Genomic DNA, 21,329 nt, shown 5'->3' on the forward strand with positions numbered 1-21,329 from the left:
TCCCACCCTCGTCCAGCAATGACCAGGCAGTCATTTTTATGCACAACTTTATGGGGAGCTCTGGCCGGTCTGTGGTACAAAAATGTACAGCACTTGACCCCAAAGCTCTCAGAGCAGAAGAGGCGGAGAGCCTGAGCCAGGCTTCTTAGTGGGGAGTGTGGTCCTTGAGGTAGAGTCCAGGGGTGGGGTGGTGACCAGCACTCTTGGGGGCAGAGATTTCCTCTGGGGAGAAATGCCAAAGGTCCTGAGCGTTCCTCACACCTCTCTGAAAAGAAAGGTATTATGTGGGTGTTAGGTCAAGTCAGATGTGGGGTGAAGAGTGAGGCTAAGCGCCCTTCCTTGCCATCCCCCCCGTGCTGGTAGTGCCCTCCTATCCTGACTCAGTCCCCACCAACATCCTACTCTGACACCCCTTCCCACTCCATACCAGCCCTCTTTGCTCCCTCCCAGGCCACCTTCCTTTCAGCACTTACGATGTGGACAGGGGGGTGTCCAGTTGTATGATGTAGGGCCCACGCATCCTCTGCAGTTGGCCTCGGGTCAGCTTCCGAGGCCTGCTGTTCCCAGGCTCCTGGAGGCCCTCAATCCTTTGGCTGGCCAGTTCTTCCCGGATCTCTCTGAGCATATCCTCAGCCCGGAGAGGGCGGGGGGAGGGGGTGCAGTCAGGTCCCACAAAGTGGGACACTTCTTCCTCATCCCCTGAGGACTCCCAGGGGCTTTCCCCAGCAGAGTCAGTGTGGGTTGGGGATGGAGGGTGCTGTCCCCAGAGTTGCGCCCTATGCAAGGTTTCCACTACCACATTCCCGCCCACTGAGGTCCCATCTTCTTCTTCAGACCAGGTTGGTGTATCTCCCCTGGGAAGGCTGCTTCCTCTTCGGATAACTTGCCTTGGCAGTTCAGGGGCGCTTCGGCGTTGGGGAGCTTGGGGGTTGGCAGGCCGAGGGCGCAAAGGAACATCTCGGAGGTCCAGGGTGGAGAAGGTGAGGCGAGGGTCACGCCGAAGGGCCTGTGGGCGTAGACGGCTCACATAGTGGGGCCCCTTGGGGGAGCCTGAGATCAGGGTGCCGTAGCCAGAGTCTGAGGTATCATCTGGGACCGAGGGAGAGTCTTCATCTGTGTCTTCTGTCACCACCAGTTGGGGGATGATGGTTGAAAACTCAGGAGTCCTACAAGTAATAGTAAGAGTAAATGGTCAGAGTCTGGTGCTGAGGGATCAACTTCAAGTCTAGGAAGTCTCATCCCATCCAGAAATGGCCCCTCCTCCAAACTTAACTTTGGCATCACCTTCACACTGCATGATTATTTTCTCATCTTGCTGGCTAGACCGTGAGCCCCTCTAAGGCGTTTTAGCCACAGCACTTGGGCTAGGACCTTGTATCAAGCAGGTGCTCAGGTATTTGCTGAGAGGTTCCTGAGCTCCCTTCAGGTTATCCCCAAGTGATGGATCTTTTTTCTACTTAACCGTGCTGCTGCATATCTGTGTTCCTGTGAACGAACCTCTGACTCCAGGGATTTGGACCTCCTGGGGCCCTGCAGTGAAGTATTCTGCAAATCCATACTGGCTTTCCCTCTCCATTCCTGGCCTGGAGAGCCTGCTCTTCTCAGGGAGCTCACGTCTCTTGTGTCTGTGTCCCTCACCCAGACAACGGCAGACTGGCTAACCCCCTAGGCTGTCCCATAGGCCTTTCGTGTGCCTGGGGCCAACCTGTTCTACTCCAACCCATAACCTAGGTTCCTCAATCTATTCCCAATGCCCCCCAAAGGTGTGATGACACTTCTCTGCCTGTGGGTTCCTCTTCTCTTCCTGCCCTCAGCTCCCCTACTTTGAGAGACTTGTGCTCCCCATGGGTCTTACCTCCCCTCTGCGCTGCTCTGAGAGCCCTCCGGGGAAGGCGGGGAAGGCGAGGAGGGCCTGGTGCCTGAGGACTCCTGGTCCTGGTCCTGGTCCTGGTCCCGATAGAGAGCCAGGAGCTCCCTCTTCTGTTGGACATACTCCTCTGCCTTCAGCTTTTGCAGCGTGGCCTGGGAGGGGGCATACTTTCATTAACAGCTCTCATTTGTTTGAGACTTGCTGTGTACCAGACAGGTGCTAAGTGCTTTACATACATCATTTCATTTGATCTTCACAGATATGAATATACCATGAAGCCTATGAGGCAGACAGAATTTGTTACTCCTTCTTTACCACAGAAAAATGGAGACTCGGAATAAGTAACTGCCAAGGTCAATGAAGCCAAAGACAGGGGGAATGGAGCAAAAGACAGTGACCTGGCCCTGGGGGTGGCTGGGGTGAACAGAAGGCCCCTTCTCCTGCTTGTACAGTTCTTCCTGCTTCTCATGCCCCCTCTGCAAGCCCTCCATCCAGTCTGTCCCCTCCTTCAGGAAGCCCTCCCTGATGATGGTGATGGAAGTGTTCTGAATGGTTCTGGGCCTCAAGTTACTCCTCCTGCCACCAGGGAGGGTGGGGCCAGGCTTTCTCCTCTGCTATCCTTCAGAGATGAAAGCAAGACCATTGCAAGAGGAATGGAGAGAGGATACACCATATTTTTATCTTCTTCCCTCAACATTTTCACACAGGTGCCCTCAGAATAAAGTAGTGACATCTGAGAAGTGGCTTACAGGGCACCTCCACATGCATGTGGACATTTGATACACACCATCACCCTGCAGGGTGGACAGCATAGATATTGGCCCATTTTACAGATGAGAAAACAAGACTTAGAGAAACAAAGGCTTTTGCTCAAGGTCCCATGGGAAGAGAAGTGGAACTGGCACTGGGCCTTCTCTTTGAGTCCTGGTTCACCAACTGCACTGTTTTCTGAAGGGCAGCCTTAAAGGGCAAAGTGTTGCTAAAGGATGACATTTGCTTGGGAGGGGGTAGGGAAGGCAGCAGAACCTGCAAAGAGGTTGAAGGCAGAGGCTGAGCAAAATCGAGGTACTGGTGGCAGCTATGGGCAGCTCTGATATCAGTACTCACTGGTATGGCCGTATCACTGTTAAAATATTGGAGTACTTCCACAACTGGTAAGCAAAGGGCTGCTATCTGAGCCTCCTACCTCCCTTCTCTAGGACTACCTGATTCCTCAAGATCCAGCAGCTACAGGGATAATATGTGGCACAGCAGGGGACCTCTAGGACACCTGCCTACCCCTAAGATGCTCCACTCTGATTGGATGATGACCATGCCATACTTGTTGCTATATATTTTGATGATCTCCCCAGCTTGAGGTATACGAACCAGCAAATACTAGACATTTGGACTTTCCCAAAGCCTCTCCAGAAACACAAGAGGTAGCTGGGGCAGGATAGGAGACATGTTGGAGAAATGGATAAACAGGGACAGGAAAATGACATCAAGTTTATATTGCAAGTTTCCTTTCTCTGGGTCTCCAGGCCCTCACTGTTGTGAGTGACAAAGCAGTGCAAAAATTCTTAGCAGTCTCAGAAGACTAGTGATTTGGCAGGAGCAAGGGGTGATAGGGCCTGAGTATAGGAAACCAGCACACTGCGGGGCCAGGTCCTGTGACCTCCTCCCTTGTCTCCAATGTGGGATAGAACAATTAGTAAGGACAGTGGGTGGAGTTGTTCTTGGGGCCAGGGTGGAGCTGGAGCAGCCTGCTTGTCTGGCTCAGATGCCATGCCCTTGGCCCCACATGACCCAAGTTCAACTGAGTGTTTGGGAAGTCCAGGATAGGGATGGTGTGTGGAGGGAAAGAGCTGGAAGGAAGGGGTGGGATAATACAAGTATCTCCATTAAACTTACCCCTGGTCCAACTGAAGGAAAAAGAAGGGAGGAAGGGGACCTCAGGAACCAGGGAATGGGGCTGGGTCCTCCCAGACACCTCAAAGCCTCTCTAGCAACCCTGGGAGGATGTTCTCAGCTTGGGTAAGAAGAGAGACAAGTTGGGAAGGGAAGAGGAAATTGGTGCCTGAGCCAAAATGTGACCCCTCCACAAAGCCAAGAAGAGGAAGGGAGGGTTCCCCCAGAAGGAATCCTCCAGAAGGATTCTTCTTCCTTTGCCCTGGTGGAGAACATAAGTCTTGACAGGAAATGCCTCTTCTTCCCACTTCTGCCTCTGAGGTTGCTCCTAGATTCATCTGCTCCTCCCAAAGCTCCTAAGAAGACTAATATGGATCTCTCAAGGTGTCTACAGACTCTGAACAGCAGCTATGAGGCCTTTTCCCAGGCAGTACCCAACCCTGCCTAGGTGCCACTGACCACCACTTTCTTTTAATGATGACAATAACAAACATTTATGGAGCGCCTATTAAGTGCTGGGCCTCACGCCAAGCAGCATCAATAATTATCCCATCTCTTCTGCATGGTAGTGCCACTATCACTGCAATTCCCCAGATGGGGACTGGGGTTGGAGAGGTGACATAACTCCTGTAAGAATCACAGATAACACATAAGAGCTGGGCTCTGGATATTCCCTCAGCTGCCTGCTTCAGCCTCCCTCTGGTCATTTTTTTTTTTTTACCTCCATCTCTGACAGCTTTTTCTATTCCCATCACTCGTTCCTTTTTCCTCTTCCCAGTTCCTAAACAGACTAAATTTCCCAGGATTTAGTCTGTTTTCCCTAGAGAAGCTAATTTTTTTTTTTTTCTGAAAGTTTAAGCTGCCCAGGTTAGACCTGTGGGGAATAAATCTACACCTACATTTCTGTGAGGGGGAGAAAGAAATAGTCCCACTCCTGGGCGGTTGCTCTATCAAGGGGACCAACAGATATTCTATTGCCCTTATCAATTTACAAAGACTGATGACAATAGAGAACAGTTTTCTATAAGAATTTGGTGTGAGACAATAGCAGGATACACTAATTTCAGTTTCTTTGTTCTTTGTTTTGCTAAATGAGGACAGGGAGCTTGTGTACTGCTTGGTTATGTATCAGAAGTGACCTCTTTTCACCTGTTAAGTAGGAGTGAGACTTCTGGAGGTAAATTAGTTTGAATAAAATCCTAAGTTTGTAGTGGTATCCTGGGAGCTCTAAATGTATTAAAAACTATAAATTTGGAGAGTAAAAAATAAATATGAGGATTTTGCCATAAAAAAAAGAAAGAAAGAGGAACAAAAGATAGAACCTCAAGATCTTGTGTCTTTCAGCCCTGCAGGATTGCCACTTCCTTGAATAACTAAACAAGCCACAAGGCTCCCCAGGGCAGCAGAGGGGGCCTTACTAGAGCCCCTTTCCTACACTATTTAAACAGAGACTAAACTCTGGATTTCCTTTTCTTAAACAGGCTCTCCACATTATGATATGATATTATAGATAAGATTGCAGGAAGAATGCTTTAGATCATTTAAAGATCAAAACTATTTTCACAAGGTTCAGAAGCATTAGGGCTTCTAATGTGCCAATGACAAATTATTATTATCTATTCATTAAAGCAAGCCCCACGAGAACCACTAATTTGATTTAAATTGTTAAAATAAGGGACACCTGGGTGGATCAGTGACTGAGCATCTGCCTTCAGCTCAGGGCATGATCCCAGAATGCCTGGATCGAGTCCCACATCGGGCTCCCTGCGTGGAGCCTGCTTCTCCCTCTGCCTGTGTCTCTGCCTCTCTCTCTCCACGTCTGTTATGAATAAATAAATAAAATCTTTAAAAAATAAACTGTTAAAATAATAATGAAGTTGCATTCTTTAGAAGTACTCTAAGATTTAGATTAGATTAAGATTAATCTTAATTAAGATTTCTTTCTTTGTTCACAATACCTTCTTTTTTGTAATTGAGGTATAATTGACATTTTATTAGTTTCAGATGTACACATTAATGATCCAATATTTGTATATATTACAAAATAATCACTTCGGTAAGTCCAGGTAACATCTGTCACCCTACATTTTATAATTTTTTTTTTCTCCTGGCTGAGAAATTTTAAGATCTATTCTCTTAGCAACTTTCATAATTCATCTTTTGTCTCCACCTGAACCCCAGGGCTGTTTCTATACTTCCCAAAGCCCCTAAGATACCTCCACTTGGCTATCTCCCACTACATCATTACCCTAGACCCACCCCTCCCAGGAAGCCACAACTAATCCAAAAGGTTTCTCTCTTTGTAATTTCACTTTACTCAGGGGTTCCATTGCCAAAGCAATCTTTCAAATGGGAACTCTGGGAAGGAGATTATCCTCTGTTCTCTCTAACCTGTGACCTGTATCAGGGAGTATTTACCTAGAGTGGCAGTATGCTGCCTGCTTTATCAGAATGACTTCTTTGACTCTTCTCTATGAGGCAAGGACTGTTATCATTTGTGTCCACTGCAGATGAAGAAATGGAAGCTTAGAGAGGCCACATAACTCACCCAAGGTCATCTGGCTAGGAAGAGGTAGACCTGATGTCTGAACCTGGCTTTTCCTGCTTTCAATATAGGCTTTTAATCACAGCTTCCCAAGGGCTCACCTGTCTCTTCCTCTTTAATTCTTTTCTCTACACCCACCCCCTACATGTTCCCCCCTTTTTGCAACATGTACCTAAGAATACGGCACTAAACCTCAATATTTCACACCCAAACTGGTATAGTAAATCTCCTGCCACCAGTCTCTCCCTCCCCCAGCCCACCTATCACCCTGCCAGCTCTCAATTCAAGAACACACTGATTTAATCATGGTATTCCCTTGCTCAAGAATCAATGGTGGCTCTTTCTTGTCAATCCGTTCAATTCAGCCTTCCTGTCCACACTCTTCTGTAGCTCCTGGGGGTCCTGTAGAACCTGCCCTCTCATCATTTGCTCACACAAACCCTTTGCTTCAGACTTAGACAGATGTGGTCATTGTCCCCAAAATAATCCAACCCAATTGCTCCCTTGATTTTTCTGCTCAGAGTCTTCCCTGTCCTTGAAAGGCCAATCCAAATCTTTAATCTTTGACCATTCTGCTCCATGATGGGTTGAACAGAAGCCTCAGAAAGATATGTCTAGGTACTTACCTCCAGAACCTGTGAATGTGACCTTATTTGGGTCTTTGCAGATGTGCAAACTTCGTCAGTTAAGGATCTCAAGATGAGATCATCCTGGATTTAGGGTGGACTCTATATCTAATGACTGGTGTCTGCACAAGAGACTGAGTGGGAGATTTGGACACAGAGACATATGAGAGGAAGGCCACATGAAGACAGAGGCAGAGACTGCAGTGACACAATCACAAGGTAAGGAAGCCACCAGAAGCTGGAAGAGGCAAAGATGGATTCTCCTCTAGAGTCTTGGAGAGGAAATGTGGGCTTGCTAACACTCTGATTTCCAACTTCTGGCTTCCAGAACTGTGAGAGAATAAGTTTCTGTTGCTTTAAGCCATTAAGTTTGTGGTAACTAGTACAGCTCCATTTGGATCTTTTGAATTCCTCTAGCCTTTATCATATAAATCTGCCCCGTTAAATACCTTCACTTGCTCCTTGTCATCTATAGGACAAAGTTCAAGTTCCTTAGCAAAGCATCCAGTAGCAGGCATGATCTGAGAGTACCTACCTCCCAGCCTCTCTGCCACTATGCCTGCCTTTGGACTTTATATCCTGGTAATATGAACTACTAAGCCAACAGTTCTCTCAATACACACGATGTTTCATGTTTCTTGCATTTGAACGTTCTGCTTCTCCATTTGGAATACCCTTCTTTCCCATCCTTGTTCCCCTAATGAACTCCTACATTGTTCCCACAAATGATGCTCAGACGATAGCCTCTCTGTGAAGGTGTCTCAGCATACTTCCCTCAGCACTGTCCCTTTCCCAACCAACCCACTAGACAGAATGAATTACTCTCTTCTTGGTCATCGTTCCATTCTGTGTACATGTTTCTAATATTTGTATCCTAATTTGTCTAGCTTGGCTGCAGTGCATGTTCCCTGAGGGGGAAGAATGGTGCTTTATTATTTCCTGATTCCCTAGCACTCCATGAATGTTGAATGGAAGATGACATTCAGAAGATCATTGTTTCAGGGCATTAAAACATTTAGGGGATGCCATCTTGGGCTCTCCCAGTGACTGGCACAGTAGCTGGCCAAAGGCTTTCCTTCATCCCCTTGTGGATGGTTAAGGTTGTGTCTCCCTCCTGAGAGGCTGGGCCAGGCTGAACCTGCATCCACCCCAGCCTCTTTCTCTTCCTCTTTCCCTCTAGTGCTCCCATTTCGACCTCTGATGACCCCTCCACCCCTTCCCACCTCTGGTTTTCACATACCTGGGCCTGCTGGGTCTTCTTTAGCCATTGGGCACAGTCTGTAGCACTGGGGCAGTGCACAATGAAGGCACTGGAGACACACTGGAAGTCAGTGAGATGGATCACCAGGAAGCTGTCTGGGTGGAGGAGAAGGTCTGCTCAAGGGCTAGACCTTATTTGATGCCCATCCTGACTGCTCCTTCCCCTTGCCAAGGGGAAAGGAGAAGGAAAGTTCCCCATAGGAGAGACATACTAGGGTCTCGTAGTGGTTGGCACACAAGCTTCTCCAGCATGAGTGGGGGGCGAATAACCTTGGCTCTGTCTGCCTTGCGCTGGGGTTTGGTCACCAGGAGCACATCAGAGAAGAGGAAGAGGTACACGTCCAGCTGGGAAGCATGTGCAGGAGAGAGAAAGGGTCAGCTGGAGCAGGGGAAGGGTGGGACACAGATCAGGCTCCTGTGTGGTGTGCATGCATGGGTCTGCATGTGCACAAGGGACAAGTTCAGAACCGTGGAATGCTAATAGCTGGAAGGGGTGGCACTTTGGTCCCACCTCTCCCTTTGTAAGCAGGGAACATGGCTGATTCAGGGACATACAAACAACCAGAGCTCAGCCATGCCATGTTGTCTTCCCAACACACATAGACACAGACACACACACAGACATACAAACACAGCTCTTTGCCCACTCCCAGCATTTCTAACTCTTCTTCTGTCTCCCAGCATCCCTCCCTTCTCTTCAATCTACCTCTCATCTTCTCCAACCTTCCTCACACCCCTTACCTTCCCTTCTCGCCCCTCCTTCACTCGCACGGGTCCCTCCAGCAGCAGCTGCCTGATGTGCTCAGAAGCAACTCCTAGCATGGGGGACATCAGGTCCAGGGTGCAGAATGGACGCAGGTTCTGAGGGACATGGGGTAGGGTGGATCGTGGGGCTGGGTAGGGTTGCCTCCCTCTCCCAGCCACAGTGGTTCTATGTTCTGTCATCAGAAACTCCTCCTCTCATCCTAGCCCTCTTGGAGGGAGAGGAAACATCCAGTACTTCCTTCTCACTCTTTGGAACTTCACCTCTTAGGCTCTCCTCATGGGGAAAGAATGCTGGGCAAGGCCCTTCTGTGGCACCTCTGTCCCGAACCCTCCAGGCCTCTGCTAATCTGTTTCCCTGCGGGTCTTGCTTTTTCTGAGCCTCCTTCCCTCTGCCCTCCCTCACCTTCTCCACCTCCTCACTGGACGGCTCCAGCACTTCATAGGGTCCGATGCGCTGGGCTGCGGCCACCAGGCTCTCCTGCTCTTCGCCCTGGCGAACCTGTTGATTGATGTGTCGCAGGAATGACTCCACAGCAGCAATCTATGTGACAGGCGGGGTACGAAAGGAGGAAGAGCTCAGCTCCTTACCCTGTACATGTAACCCAATCAATGACAACACAGGCGGCTAGCCAGTGCCACGTGCATATGAAGAAAGAGACCTTTAAGACTTCCTGGAAATCAGTTCCCACACATCAGTCCCCAGCTCCCAAGGGCATGGCCCTGCCAGGCCACCTACCATGGTGTTCAGGGCCTCTCGGGCATGTGCCTCAGGACTCCTCTTAAGCACAGCCTGGAGCAGCAGGGGGTACTTGGTGATGCGCTGGTGGGGCTTGATGAGCAGGTCACCCAGCATCTGCCTTCCGGAGCGCTTGTGCTTCTCACACCACTGCCAGCAGGGGAGGGCAGGGGGGTAAGGGGTCTGCAAGTCCCCCTGCTCCCCCATTCTAGTGATGGACTCAGCCTTGGACCCAGCTGGAGATCAGGGATGACCTGGTTGTCTAGGATCCACCCCAGCCCCTTTCCCAGGCTCCCTCTTTCCCACCTGCACAAAGGCATGGAAGAGAGGATTATTGTCTTGCTGCTCCCGGGCGTATGCCATGGTCCGCTTCACTTGTAGGCAGTATTGGACATAGGGCTGGAACCGCTGGCTGAACTGAGGGACAGATATGGCAGGCAGGGGAAGAAGATCATGAAATCCAGCCTCCAGTTACAGAACAGAGGGAGCAGGGCGGAGAGAGCCTCTCACTGACACTTAGTTCAGCTCGCACCAATCCCTACCCCCCATGACGCTATCCCCTGGGACTGCCAGTTCCTCTCTCTGGATTCCAGGGAGAAACTGAGGTCCCAGGGTGGCAGGCCCTGCCACCCTCTGAGCCCCCATGCATAACCCCTGCTGTGCCCTGCCGCTCTGGACGTACTCTCTCATCATCAATAATTCAGCTGGAATGTTTTCAGAGCTGGACACTGCAGGTCCCATTTCACACAGGTGGTGGGTAGTGACCTGAGGTTTGCCCAGAAGCCCTGATCCTGTGGAAAAGGACTGCCTGTGGCTCCAGGAGACTATCCCTTCCACCTCTGTACCCCATTCCAGCTCTGCAAGGCCCATAGTTTCCCAGCTGGGTAAAATTGTGGAAGAAAGTCTGATTCTAGGCCTCTTACCACATTTCTCCATGCTCTGGGTGCCCTATAACCTTTTGCATCCCCCTCCCCTAGTCACCCAGGGGATGCCTTGCTTAGGCTCCAGTCTTCTCCCAGCTGTTTGGCAATGGACCTCTGGCTAAGAAGTAAGATTTTGTAGTTAAGAGATTAGGTATAACCCTTCCCTGAGATAGCTGCATTTCATTTCAAAAGAGTCACTAAAAGACCAAAGAACCTTTGGGACAGAGGTCATATCTATGGAAAGAAGGGCAGGAGGTGAGACAATATTCTGGGATGGGGGCTATGCCCTCAGACTCCCTCAAGTCAAATGGAATAGGCATGCCCTGCAGACAGGACTTCTCTGGGATCTCCCAGGCCTGCCCCAGCCAGATATGGCCCTTTGTCAGGTCTCACCGTCAAGAAGCCATTTTGCAGGCTGACAGGGTCCAGAGGCCGGCCTGAGGTTCGAGTTTCCTCCAGGGTGGGCCCCAGCACCTCCTCCCAAAAGCTCTTGTGGACTCGAATCAGGCTGGGGATATTTCCAAACAAGGTCTCAGCTGACACCTGGAGGAGGGAGCAGAACTTAGCCACAAGCCTTGGGAGGTCACTGTCAGGCAGCCCTGGCTATGGACAGGTGAGGACCCATAAACTTGGCTGGCAGAGGGTGGGGTCAGGGATGAAGCCTGCAAGGGAGCTGAGAGATCTAAGGGGCTGGGGCTTTCCCTTCTACTCCTCTGGCACTTCAGCTGAGCTCTTGCTGAGTCCTGGAAAATAGCAGAGGCCAGCCTGCTTGGGGTCTAGAGCAGGAAGGGGAGTAGGAGGGCACTGGGTGTCCTAGAAAACGGGGCCATGGGAATTTGGACAGAGCAGCCTGTGGGGCTCTCTGGGATCCCACTCCCCTCCATGGCCTCAGAGCTTGGGATGTGCTGGATTCTCCTGAGCACCCACTTACCTCGGTTAGCAGTTCCACTCGCTGCAAGTTCAGCAGGCCGGAGACAAGGAGCTGGAGGCAGGGAAAGATAAGGGTTTCAGTGCTTGACCTCCTCTTGGGACCCTAACCTAGCCCTTCTATGTGTCCCCACCTCTGGCTTGACCACTGCTAACCAGCTTCCCAAAGATCCCCAGCAGGTCTCAAATGGGGGGATCTCTTGGTTGCCTGTCTCCCCCCTTCTCCCCACACTCCTCCGTGGCCCTCCCTTCCTGCCCTGGGGGAGTGGGGGACAAAGCAAAGGAGGTGGGTGGATGGCTGAAGCAGGGGCCTGGTCTGGAGCTGAGGGAAGCTCACATCGGTCATGATCTTGAGCTTCCGCACGTAGGTCAGCTCGGTGGTCAGCAGTTCCCAAATGGCTTCCTGTTGGTGGCAAAGCTCCCGGCTCATCTCCTGGGGTGGGGATAGTGCTGGTTCAGTAGGGGTGTGATAAAAAGAATGGCAGCTACCACCTGTCAAATGCTACTAGAATCTACTTCATAGATGACCTTTTAATCCTCAAGTGTGTAGGTGATGTTATCCCCATTTTACAGATGAAGCAACTGAGGCCCAGAGAGAGGTTTCCTGTCTCCATCCAGGTGTCACTAGTAAGCAGCAGAACCAGGAGCTGAACCTAGAGCAAGATGTCTCCAACCCATTTCTTCAGGCCTTTCCTTCTTCCGGGCCTGAGGTGTATACGTGCATCTACAACACCACAGGGACAGACACTGTGTTCCAGGCCCACCTTGTGCCCAGGAACCAGCTCCTTCCAGGACTTCTCAATGACCAGGCCATTGTCGCTGCCCTCTCCTATCTCCCAGTATCGCCGGTCCTCAGGGGGCAGGCGGGGCATCCCAAACATGCTGAATGTATGCAGCCTCATCTCCAGCTGGTGGGCATTGGTGACTTCCTGGGGGAGCCGAAAAAGGGATCAGTCCTGGCCGTTTCCTGGGCATTCAGACCCCTGGCCTGGGGATGGCTGTCCACGCACATGTGTGTCTGGGAATGGGAGGTGGCAAGTAGCACTGTGAGTGGGGACACGGAAGCCTGGGGTATAGGGGAAAGGGTGTTGCTGGAACATGAATAGAGAGGCACCTTGGTCTGGCAGAGGAGTCTGACCTAGGCTCCCTGACCAGAGAGATACTTTCCAGGGCTCTTCTGAGATAGACCCCTTCAGAGGGATCTTCAGGTAGAGACTAGAGAGGGCTAGGGAACCAGTGGTCTCAGGCAACATTTTGACATTTGCCTATAAAATGGACACTTTTATGAGGCAGCATGGCTTAGAGATGCATCCCTGAGAGGATCTCTACACAGAACCGAATCCAGCTTCTTGGAAGGGCTGGCCATTCTCTCCACCCTGATCATCTGTGGAGGACACTACAGCTCAGGCTGTGAGCATGAGGATGGGAGAAGAGGGACCCCTTACCTTGACTTTGGGGGAGTGTGGTGGGCCAGCCCCAAAATGGCCTCCATGCTTCTTCTCAGGCTCTGGTTCTCGCAACTTCAGGGGAGACACGCTTCGGACGTGGCCAGAACCCTTGGCAAAGGGGACGTAGCCCTGGAGGCGTCGACCACTGGGATCCTGGAGGACGGAGAGAGGGGTAAGCTCTTGGGGCACCTCCCTTCCTCCAGAAGTCTCAGAGAGGTAGTGAGGGCCAGGCTCGACTCCAGATGGTGTCCCCTACCGCTGCAAGTGGGGCTGGCTCACTTCTCACCTCAAACCAGTTTGGGCTGAGCCACTCCTGCCCTGAGTCACAGCAGCTGCTGCCAGGGAGGCCACGCTGAGCTGGGCAGGGGAGCACCATCTTGGCTCCCCCAGTGGGCCTAGGGCTGGAAGTGGGGGCCCCTAGACCAGGGGCATGGGCACTTACACACCTGAGCCCTGCTGTGGATAATCCTCCAGCATCCGCCCCCTCACACATGTGCTCCTCGTACTGTAGGCTTGCACACACAACACACAGTGCACACTGCGTTCTGAGTCCCTCACAGCTTCCCCCCACTGGGAGTGGCTTCCCTCTCATGTGGGGATAAGGGCACACACATGTGTGGCCTCCTCCCCGGGGGGCATGGAGCCCTGTCCTTTCCAGTTGGGAGTGGCTGCGCTTCTGCATGAGAGACAGACCACGGCCACAAGTCTCCTGGGCAGGCCTGGTCACATTCCTTGATCTGCCTGTGGCCTGACTAACACCACATACTTCCTAGTCTCCCTTCCTGCCCTCATCCTGGGAGAGTCCCCAACTGTCCTGCCCATCTCCCAGGGCCAAATCCTCTTCTAGGAAGGCAGGGGATACCCCCAGCTGGAAGCAGAACAGTCCCCAAGGTGGAGAGGAAGCTTGGAGGCAGAGGGAAAGACTATGTGGCCTCCACACTTCTTTCCTTGGTCAGTATTTGAGGTGAGCCAGGAAGGTGGAGCCACAGAGAAGCCAAGGCAGGCCCCTCCACTCCTCCCCACTTGTAGAATAGGGACACCCTAACCTTTGCTCTTCCTTCAGTGTTGACTCAGAGGGAGCAGGTCTCTGGGAGCTCACAGGCTCCTCCCATGTAGAGGCGGGAATCTGGGAGGTGCCCACCCCAGCAGAGTGGTTCGCTTCCCCCTCAGCACCCCCCCCCCCATTCTGCCCAGCTCCAGGCCTCAGACCTGTCTAACAGCACCTCCTCTGAGGGAGGGCCTGGCTTCTCCTGGCTCTCTGCCTCACCTGCTCCATCTGCCAGGGATGGGTGTGGAGTCCTGGGAGCCTGGCCCAACACTGCCCTCCTCTCCCTTGAAACCCAGGAAAAAAAGCAGGGGTGAGGGATAGGAACAGAGCAGGGCTTCCAGAGACCCCATATCCTCCCTTCTGCTCCAACCAGGTCACTTTTGGGGCAATCTGGACTCACCAGCCCAGGACCTCCTCGGAAATAGGGACCGCCAGGAAAACTCTGGTTGGAGGCCTGATGCCGGCCCCCATAGGTCTCAATGCGGGAGGCCACAAGTCCTCGAAAGGGACTCTCATCTGAAGGAGCAAAGGTCTGCATCTCTTCTCTCCCAGGTCACCTCTGAAGGGTCATAGCTTCAATGTCCAGGAGAAAAGGATCCCCTGAGGCTGCAAAGAGAAAATAAAGGAATGGAAGGGCCAGCCTTGATCAGGGGGAGGGAGAAGGGAAGGATGATGGGGTGGGGGATGGGGAGGAAGAGCCAAGGCCTTGTCACTTATCTGGGAGCAGAGCTGCCTATCTGTGACTTAATGGGGGTAGGGTATGACCCCGCACGCTGGGTAGAAAGCCCCTGGGAGCTATGCCTTCTTCCTCCCATGTATGCACATTTGGGGTACAAGCTCCCTCATGAGCCTCAAAGGATGCTGCAGTCCTAAGAGTAGCTGGGAGCAAAGGTCACAGGCAGGTCCCCGGGCTTCCTGGATGTCCCCTCTTCCCACAGGGGTATTCCCTTGGTACCTAGCCACACCCTCCCTGAAGCCTAGAGTAAAGCTGCAGGGAGGCCATGGGGTGGGGGGCATCTGGAGACAGCACCACCTGCCCACTATTTTTATACAGCTCCGAAGCTAAGAATGTTTTTTATGTGTTTAAATAATTGGAAAACATCAAAAGAAGAATATCCCATAACGCATGGAAAGTATATAAAATTCAAATTTTGGGGACGATAAATAGAGTTTTCCTGGAACACAGCCACATTTACTCCTTTCCAACTGTCTACCACTGTTCTCTTCCTAGTGGTGATAGAGATTGTTCCTGTAGACTTCAAGTCTAAAATATCCACTATCTGGCCCTTTACCGAAAGTTTGCCCACCCCTTACCTGGACCCTCCTGGCCACAGACAGGGAGGAGAGGGAGGACAGCTATGAGGCCGCGGGGCTTAGCGACGAGCCAAGTGACAGCAGGCTATGTTTGGTCTTCCCCAGGCTTTGGGAACACTCCACGGAGCTGGGAGCCAGGTGGGGGGCTCCATCCCTTCGCCCTAAACCTGGGTAGAGGACCCGCCCTTTGAGTGGGCAGGGCTTGGAGAGCAGAGGCCTCCTGAGCAGGTGCTTGTCCCCCTTTGGAGGGGCCTGAGGACCCTGCTCAGCCCTTTCCTTACGTTTCTCTGATTTAGGAACCAAAGAGGAAAACGTTCATGGTCTCCCTGACCCCCTCCCGATAATTCTCCCTCCGAGGGCTGGCTGCCTCCCTCTGCGTCTCCCTCCCCTGGGACCGCGGCTTCCCTTCGCTCTCGCCCCCGCCCCGCCCGCCCGCCCCGCCCCGCCAGCCCGGCCCCCGCAGCCGCTCACCTGGGCCCGCAGGTGTCCCGGCGCCCGCCGCCCGCGCTGCCGCCCCCCGCCCGCGGGGCTCCCGGTCGCCGCCGGCTCCCCCGCGATGCCCGCCCCGCGGCGCGGCCTGGGTCTGGGACCGAGAGGCCCGCGGGACCCGGGCAGCGAAGGGCCGGGCCGGGAGGGCAGGTGGCGGGAGAGGGGCGGGGACAGCCGGCGGCCCCGCCCCCTCGCCGCGGGCCGGGGACCCGGCCGCTCCCCCCGGCGCCGCTGCGGCCCTGGGGGACCCGGGCCCGGTGCCCGGGGCGCAGCCGCCGCCTCCCCGCCGCCCGACCGGGAGAGCTCGCTGCGCAGGGCCCCGTTCCCCTCCCGCCTTCGCCGCCGAACTCGCCCGCCGCCTGGCCTGTGCGCAAGGCCCGAACCGCGCGCCCCTCGCGTCCTCCCCTGGGGCCAGACCCTTGCCGGCGCCCGAGTACTGAGGCACAAGTGGGAGGCTGGGCGTCGCGGGAGGAGGTGAGGCTGACGAGCCGGGGACCTGTGGTGTCCGCCTTGTCTGCAGGTGCGGTGGGTGGCCAGCTCCCCGCTCCTCCCCTGCCAGCAGAGGAGGGCACGGGCCACGGGACCCTGGGGGCCCTCAACGCCGAATCTCTGGCCGAGTCCAAAGTGTGACCCTTATCTCTCACATGCCCGCCCTGGCCACCGGGTGGAAGGCTATCTCTGGACTTTGCCTTTGCTCCAGGGATGGCGCCGGGTGCCAGGCTGAGGCCTGACCCAACACTTCGCCCGCTCCTGAAGACTAGGGGTGAGAGGGACGAGGGTATCAGATGGGGGCGTCCTCACACTTCCCTGCAAGACAGGCACGGTTTAGGCTTCTCCAAAGTGCCATCCCAGGACCTACAGCGGCTGCTGACATAGACACTGGAAGGGCCCTTTCTGCGCATGACATGAATGGACCACATTTTCTCATCCCTAAATCTTGACACATCACCTGACAGAAGCGCTGGATATTGGTAATCAGGAGTGTCCACGGATGGGGCATCGTTGTAATCTCAGGGTCCCAAAGCCAAAGTCAGTAGTGGTGTGGGCTGGGCAGGCCTGGGTGCCTCCTTCCCTCCCCCCGGCTGTGGTCTTCCTCCCACTAATCAGCTGCGCGGTGATTGATTTGACTCCTTCCGTTTGTAGAGCACTCTGGAATTTATGAAACACTTTCAAATGCATAATCTCATTATTAGTCCTAGGGAAAAGGGTCTCCAGCCACCTCTCCTGTCTGCCACACTTCTTTATTTAAGATTTTATTTACTTATTCATGAGAGACACACAGAGACACAGGCAGAGGGAGAAGCGGGCTCCCTGCGGGGAACCTGGTACAGGACCCCGGGATCCCGCCTGGAGCCAAAGGCGGACGCTCAACCGCTGAGCCACCAGGCGTCCCTCCCATCTACCACATTATGCGCATTAGGGATTGCACATGTTTGAATCCTCACTTGGACTCTGATGACTCCATTTTGTTTGGCAGAGAAATCTTTATCATTGAATGGTTTCTAATTTTGTCTGCCCTCCTCATATTTTCCCTCCAAAATTCTCTTTTTTCTGAGCTTGCTGTTATGTGATTGCTCGGTTGTTTCAGAAGAGTGCCTCCAGCATCCTGCATCCTACCTCCTGCTTTCTGCCTCCAGTGGATCAGCATGGATTTTAGGGAGAGGAGTCGAATGGAGCAGGAGCCCTAGTGAAGAAAAGCCTTTTTGTCTTCCATTCACAGCCTGTGTGTGTGTGTGTGTGTGTGTGTGTGTGTGTGTGTGTAAGAGAGAGAGAGATTGAGGGGGGGCGGGAATAGAGATTCAGGGGTGACAAGAGTAGCCAGGAGGGAGAGGGAGCTGATAAACCAGAAGATGGTGATTACCGGCAACATTAAATGACACCCCAGAGAGAGCTGGTGCCAAGGGGCCCCTGGCTTCTCCTCCCAGAATCTCCCAGAAGGAGGTGGAAGGAGGAGTAAGAGCAAAATGGAAGTTGAGAGAACACCAGTGACAGGCCTGGACTTACAGCGCTCTGGGGTGAGCCGGCTGGACTGGCCCAGGGGATGCAGGGAGAGTTAACCCTTTCACTTCCCTCCAGTCTGAGATCCAATCTCCACCCACCACTTCCCCGGGGGCCTGTCTTCAGCCTCTCTGGGATGAGAGGTTCCCAGGCAAAGCTGGAGTCTGAAAGCTGGAGGTGTGGCTGGGCACATGCTGTGGGTGGGCCAGGAGGCGGGACTCCTGGGATCTAGCCTTGTCAGATCCTTGCCCTCACAAGCCTCCCCTCAGCGAGCCCCAGCTTCTGACAGGCTGAGGGGGAACACAGCTCAGGGAGCTGAATGAAGCCCAGAGAGCCAGGGGCTTGAAGGGTGGCCTCTACTGTGGGGCCCTGGGGAGCACCTTGTCCTTGGCCCTGAGAGGGGCACCTGGATGCGTGTCTGTCCTACTGGCCAGCCCAGACTTTCCTTGCAGCTCTAGCCTGAGTCCTCTCCGTCCTCTGAGCCTGAGTTAGTTTCTCCTTTAGTGTGGGTGCCCTTCACCAGGGTATTTCCCGGCTCCACCCCACAGTTGATGAGAAGGTGTCTGTCTCTGGGGCCATCTGGGTTAATGAAGTGCTCACAGGGGCATCCTCCTTGGCCCAGGGTCAAGGAGAGGAAGGGAGCCTGAGGCCTTGAGCTGGGAGGCACCAGGGCACCTGAGGCAGCTAATCACCAGGAGGCCCAGCCACTGGGCACCTGCCAGTGCCTCTGACCAGAACTGTTGCCCTATTTCCCTTCTCCACCCCGCTCTCCCCCCCCCCCCCGCCCCCGCCTTCCTTCCACACTTACTGACAGGCTTTGTCTGTACAAGAAGGTACTAGGAGTGTATAGAACACATATTCCCAGTATGAGGAATATATTGTCCCCTTCCTAGTGTAAGAGACAGTCCCTGGCTTCCAGGAGGCTACAGACCAGTGGAGAGAGAGACGGACGGTGAAGAGAACACTGATCTGCGAGTCATACATACAAGGAATGAGCCAGGAGCTCCAGGAGCACTGTGGATGGACTAGCAGCTGCATGGAAGAGCCAGGGAATCTTCACAGAGGAGACGAACTTTGTATGGGTCTTGAAGGCTGAGTAGGAGTTTGATCCCCAGAGAAGAGGAAAGGGCATTGCTAGAGGAGGGAACGGTGTGAACAAAGACACTGGCATGTGGAGGAGCATGTTTAAAAAGAAATGGGGGGGGGGGTGGAGTGGTGGTGGTGCCTGAGTGGCTCAGTCGGTTAAGCATCTGTCTTTGGCTCAGGTCATGATCCCAGGGTCCTGGGATTGAGCCCTGCATCATGTGAGGCCCTGTGCTCAGTGGGGAGTCTGCTTCTTCCTCCGTCCCCCACCCCCACTTGTGCTTGCACACACGTGCTCTCTCTCTCTCAACAAAATAAAATAATCTTTAAAAAAAGTCAGGGAGAAGGGCAGGCTTTCCCAAAGGTGTCCTGAAAGTCAGCTGTGGTGGCTGCCTGGGGATATCCTACCCTCCAAGCAGCTGATCTTTGGGTGGTGGCTAAGGAGGACAAACCCTCTTTCTGGCATTCAAGGACCTCTTCAATATGACCCCAATTACACTCCCTGCCTTCCACTTCCTTCTTCCCTACTCCATCCCAGGAAGTGTGCCCAGTCTCTGAGTCTGCCTCAGTGGCCCGGATTCCATGACTTTGTTCAAGGGCATGAGCCCTTCTCCTCAGCTGGCATGTTCTTGCCCCCCATTCCCCCATCTCCATTTCTGCCCCTTTCAGGGACCTTCCCAGGGGGCTGCTTCCTTCATGAACCATTTCCTGCTAGTCTCCCAACCAGAGGGATCACTTTCCTTCCTGCTTTCAATGGCCTTGGCCACTGTGTTTCTTAAAAACACACCACTCACACCCTACCCAGTACTGTTTTTTTTTCTTTTTTTTTTAATTTTTATTTATTTATGATAGTCACAGAGAGAGAGAGAGAGAGAGGCAGAGACACAGGCAGAGGGAGAAGCAGGCTCCATGCACCGGGAGCCTGATGTGGGATTCGATCCCGGGTCTCCAGGATCGCGCCCTGGGCCAAAGGCAGGCGCCAAACCGCTGCGCCACCCAGGGATCCCAGTACTGTTGTTAATCCATATGCCCATGTCCCTCACTAGACACCAAGCTCCTTGAGGGCAAGACCTGGGAGAGGACTGGTAGCCAGTGTCTGTGGGATTGAACTGCATTGATTCGCTAGAGGATCCAAATAGATTCAACTTATAGGGGGCACCTGGGTGGCTCAGCGGCTGAGTGTCTACCTTCAGCTCAGGTCATGATCCCACGGTCCTGGGTCGAGTCCTGCATCAAGCTCCCTGTGGGGAGCCTGCTTTTCCCTCTGCCTGGATCTCTGCCTCTCTCTGTGTGTCTCTCATGAATAAATAAATAAAATCTTTAAAAAAAAATAGACTTGTGGGTGGACTTGCCTAGTCTGTAATCTCTCCATCCCTGATCAAAGGAGCCACCTTTTTTTTTTTTTTAAATATCCAGGACTCTTCCATAACTTCAGTTTGACATTCCTGCTCTTTCACCGTAGCTTCAGCACTTCCTTGATGCTCCCGCTAAAAGTTTCAGCCCCGTTAGGACGAATACACCGTGTAAGTTTTACCTTGCACATCACTGCTGATAGATTAGTAGTGGTCTCCCTAGAATATTATGCCAAGAAGGATCCTGTGGATGATGGGGGCTCAGGAGAAAGAACCCCAAGATGGTTTAGCAACATGTGCCATGTGAGGAGGCAGCGCTCCCTCTGCCTTCTGTTGGTTCATCAGATACTTTTCTCACATAAAGCCAAGACTGGGGCATTGTGAGAGCCTGGGTGGGGCTTTTGCCTTTGGTGGAAGCTGAAGGAGGAGAGTGAGCAGAAGAGGAGCTGAGGTCTCCAAAGGTAGATTTACCCTCTTGAGATTTCCTAGAGCAAACCTTGGAGTCAAGTGTCTGAATGTCTGGGTCTATGTTCTTACTGTGCCTCCTCCTGATCTTGACATGATCAGTCCCCAGAGGTGGCTGTAGACTCAGCCAGACCAATAGGGCTTCGTGGTTCAAGATCCCCAGCAGATTCCTTAGCAGGTAAAGCGAAGGCGATAACACGGGGCTCTCCACCTGTGGGCATGTCCCTGATTCCTCTGTCTTCCTAGGCAGCCAAGGCTCCTCCAGAATGGCTCAGTCAGTAAAGCGTCCAACTCTTGATTTTGGCTCAGGTCAGAGTCTTGAGATCTAGCTCTGTGATGGGCTCTATGCTTAGTGCAGAGTCTGCTTGTTCCCCTCTCTCCACCTCTCTGCCTTTTGAGTGTGTGCGAACTCTCTCTCTCTCAAGTAAAATAAAAATAAAATCTTTTAAAAAAGTTTTAAAAGAATGATAAGAATGTATCAAAAGTGAATAATATCTAGGGCAACCTGGGTGGCTCAGTGGTTTAGTGCCACCCTCGGCCCAGGGCATGATTCTGGAGACCCAGGAGGGAGTCCCACATCGGGCTCCCTG

General features: G+C 53.0%; 1 protein-coding gene across 4 annotated transcripts; it reads right to left on the bottom strand.

Moving 5' to 3' along the window:
- Positions 1 to 30: 30 nt before the first annotated feature.
- On the bottom strand, positions 31 to 15,923 carry PLEKHG6 (pleckstrin homology and RhoGEF domain containing G6). 4 transcript variants are annotated; one of them, XM_072799252.1, is made up of 17 exons: positions 15,824 to 15,923; positions 15,353 to 15,519; positions 14,439 to 14,644; positions 12,988 to 13,143; positions 12,307 to 12,471; positions 11,880 to 11,975; positions 11,547 to 11,597; positions 11,009 to 11,158; positions 9,999 to 10,109; positions 9,693 to 9,842; positions 9,360 to 9,497; positions 8,933 to 9,052; positions 8,404 to 8,536; positions 8,172 to 8,287; positions 1,856 to 2,022; positions 474 to 1,166; positions 31 to 265 (listed from the first exon to the last, which is right to left on the bottom strand). In XM_072799252.1, exons 3-17 carry the CDS (start codon positions 14,574 to 14,576, stop codon positions 256 to 258), a joined length of 2,394 nt encoding a protein of 797 aa, XP_072655353.1. In that variant the 5' UTR covers positions 14,577 to 14,644; positions 15,353 to 15,519; positions 15,824 to 15,923; the 3' UTR covers positions 31 to 255. The 4 variants fall into 4 exon arrangements, with proteins under 4 accessions (XP_072655353.1, XP_072655354.1, XP_072655352.1 ...); XM_072799253.1 differs by lacking the exon at positions 15,353 to 15,519 and having other exon boundaries at positions 15,824 to 15,913; XM_072799251.1 differs by lacking the exon at positions 15,824 to 15,923 and having other exon boundaries at positions 15,353 to 15,729.
- Between the last annotated feature and the right edge of the window lie 5,406 nt (positions 15,924 to 21,329).

The sequence above is a fragment of the Canis lupus genome, chromosome 25 (genome assembly GCF_048164855.1).
Source record: "Canis lupus baileyi chromosome 25, mCanLup2.hap1, whole genome shotgun sequence".
Classification (NCBI taxonomy): domain Eukaryota; kingdom Metazoa; phylum Chordata; class Mammalia; order Carnivora; family Canidae; genus Canis; species Canis lupus.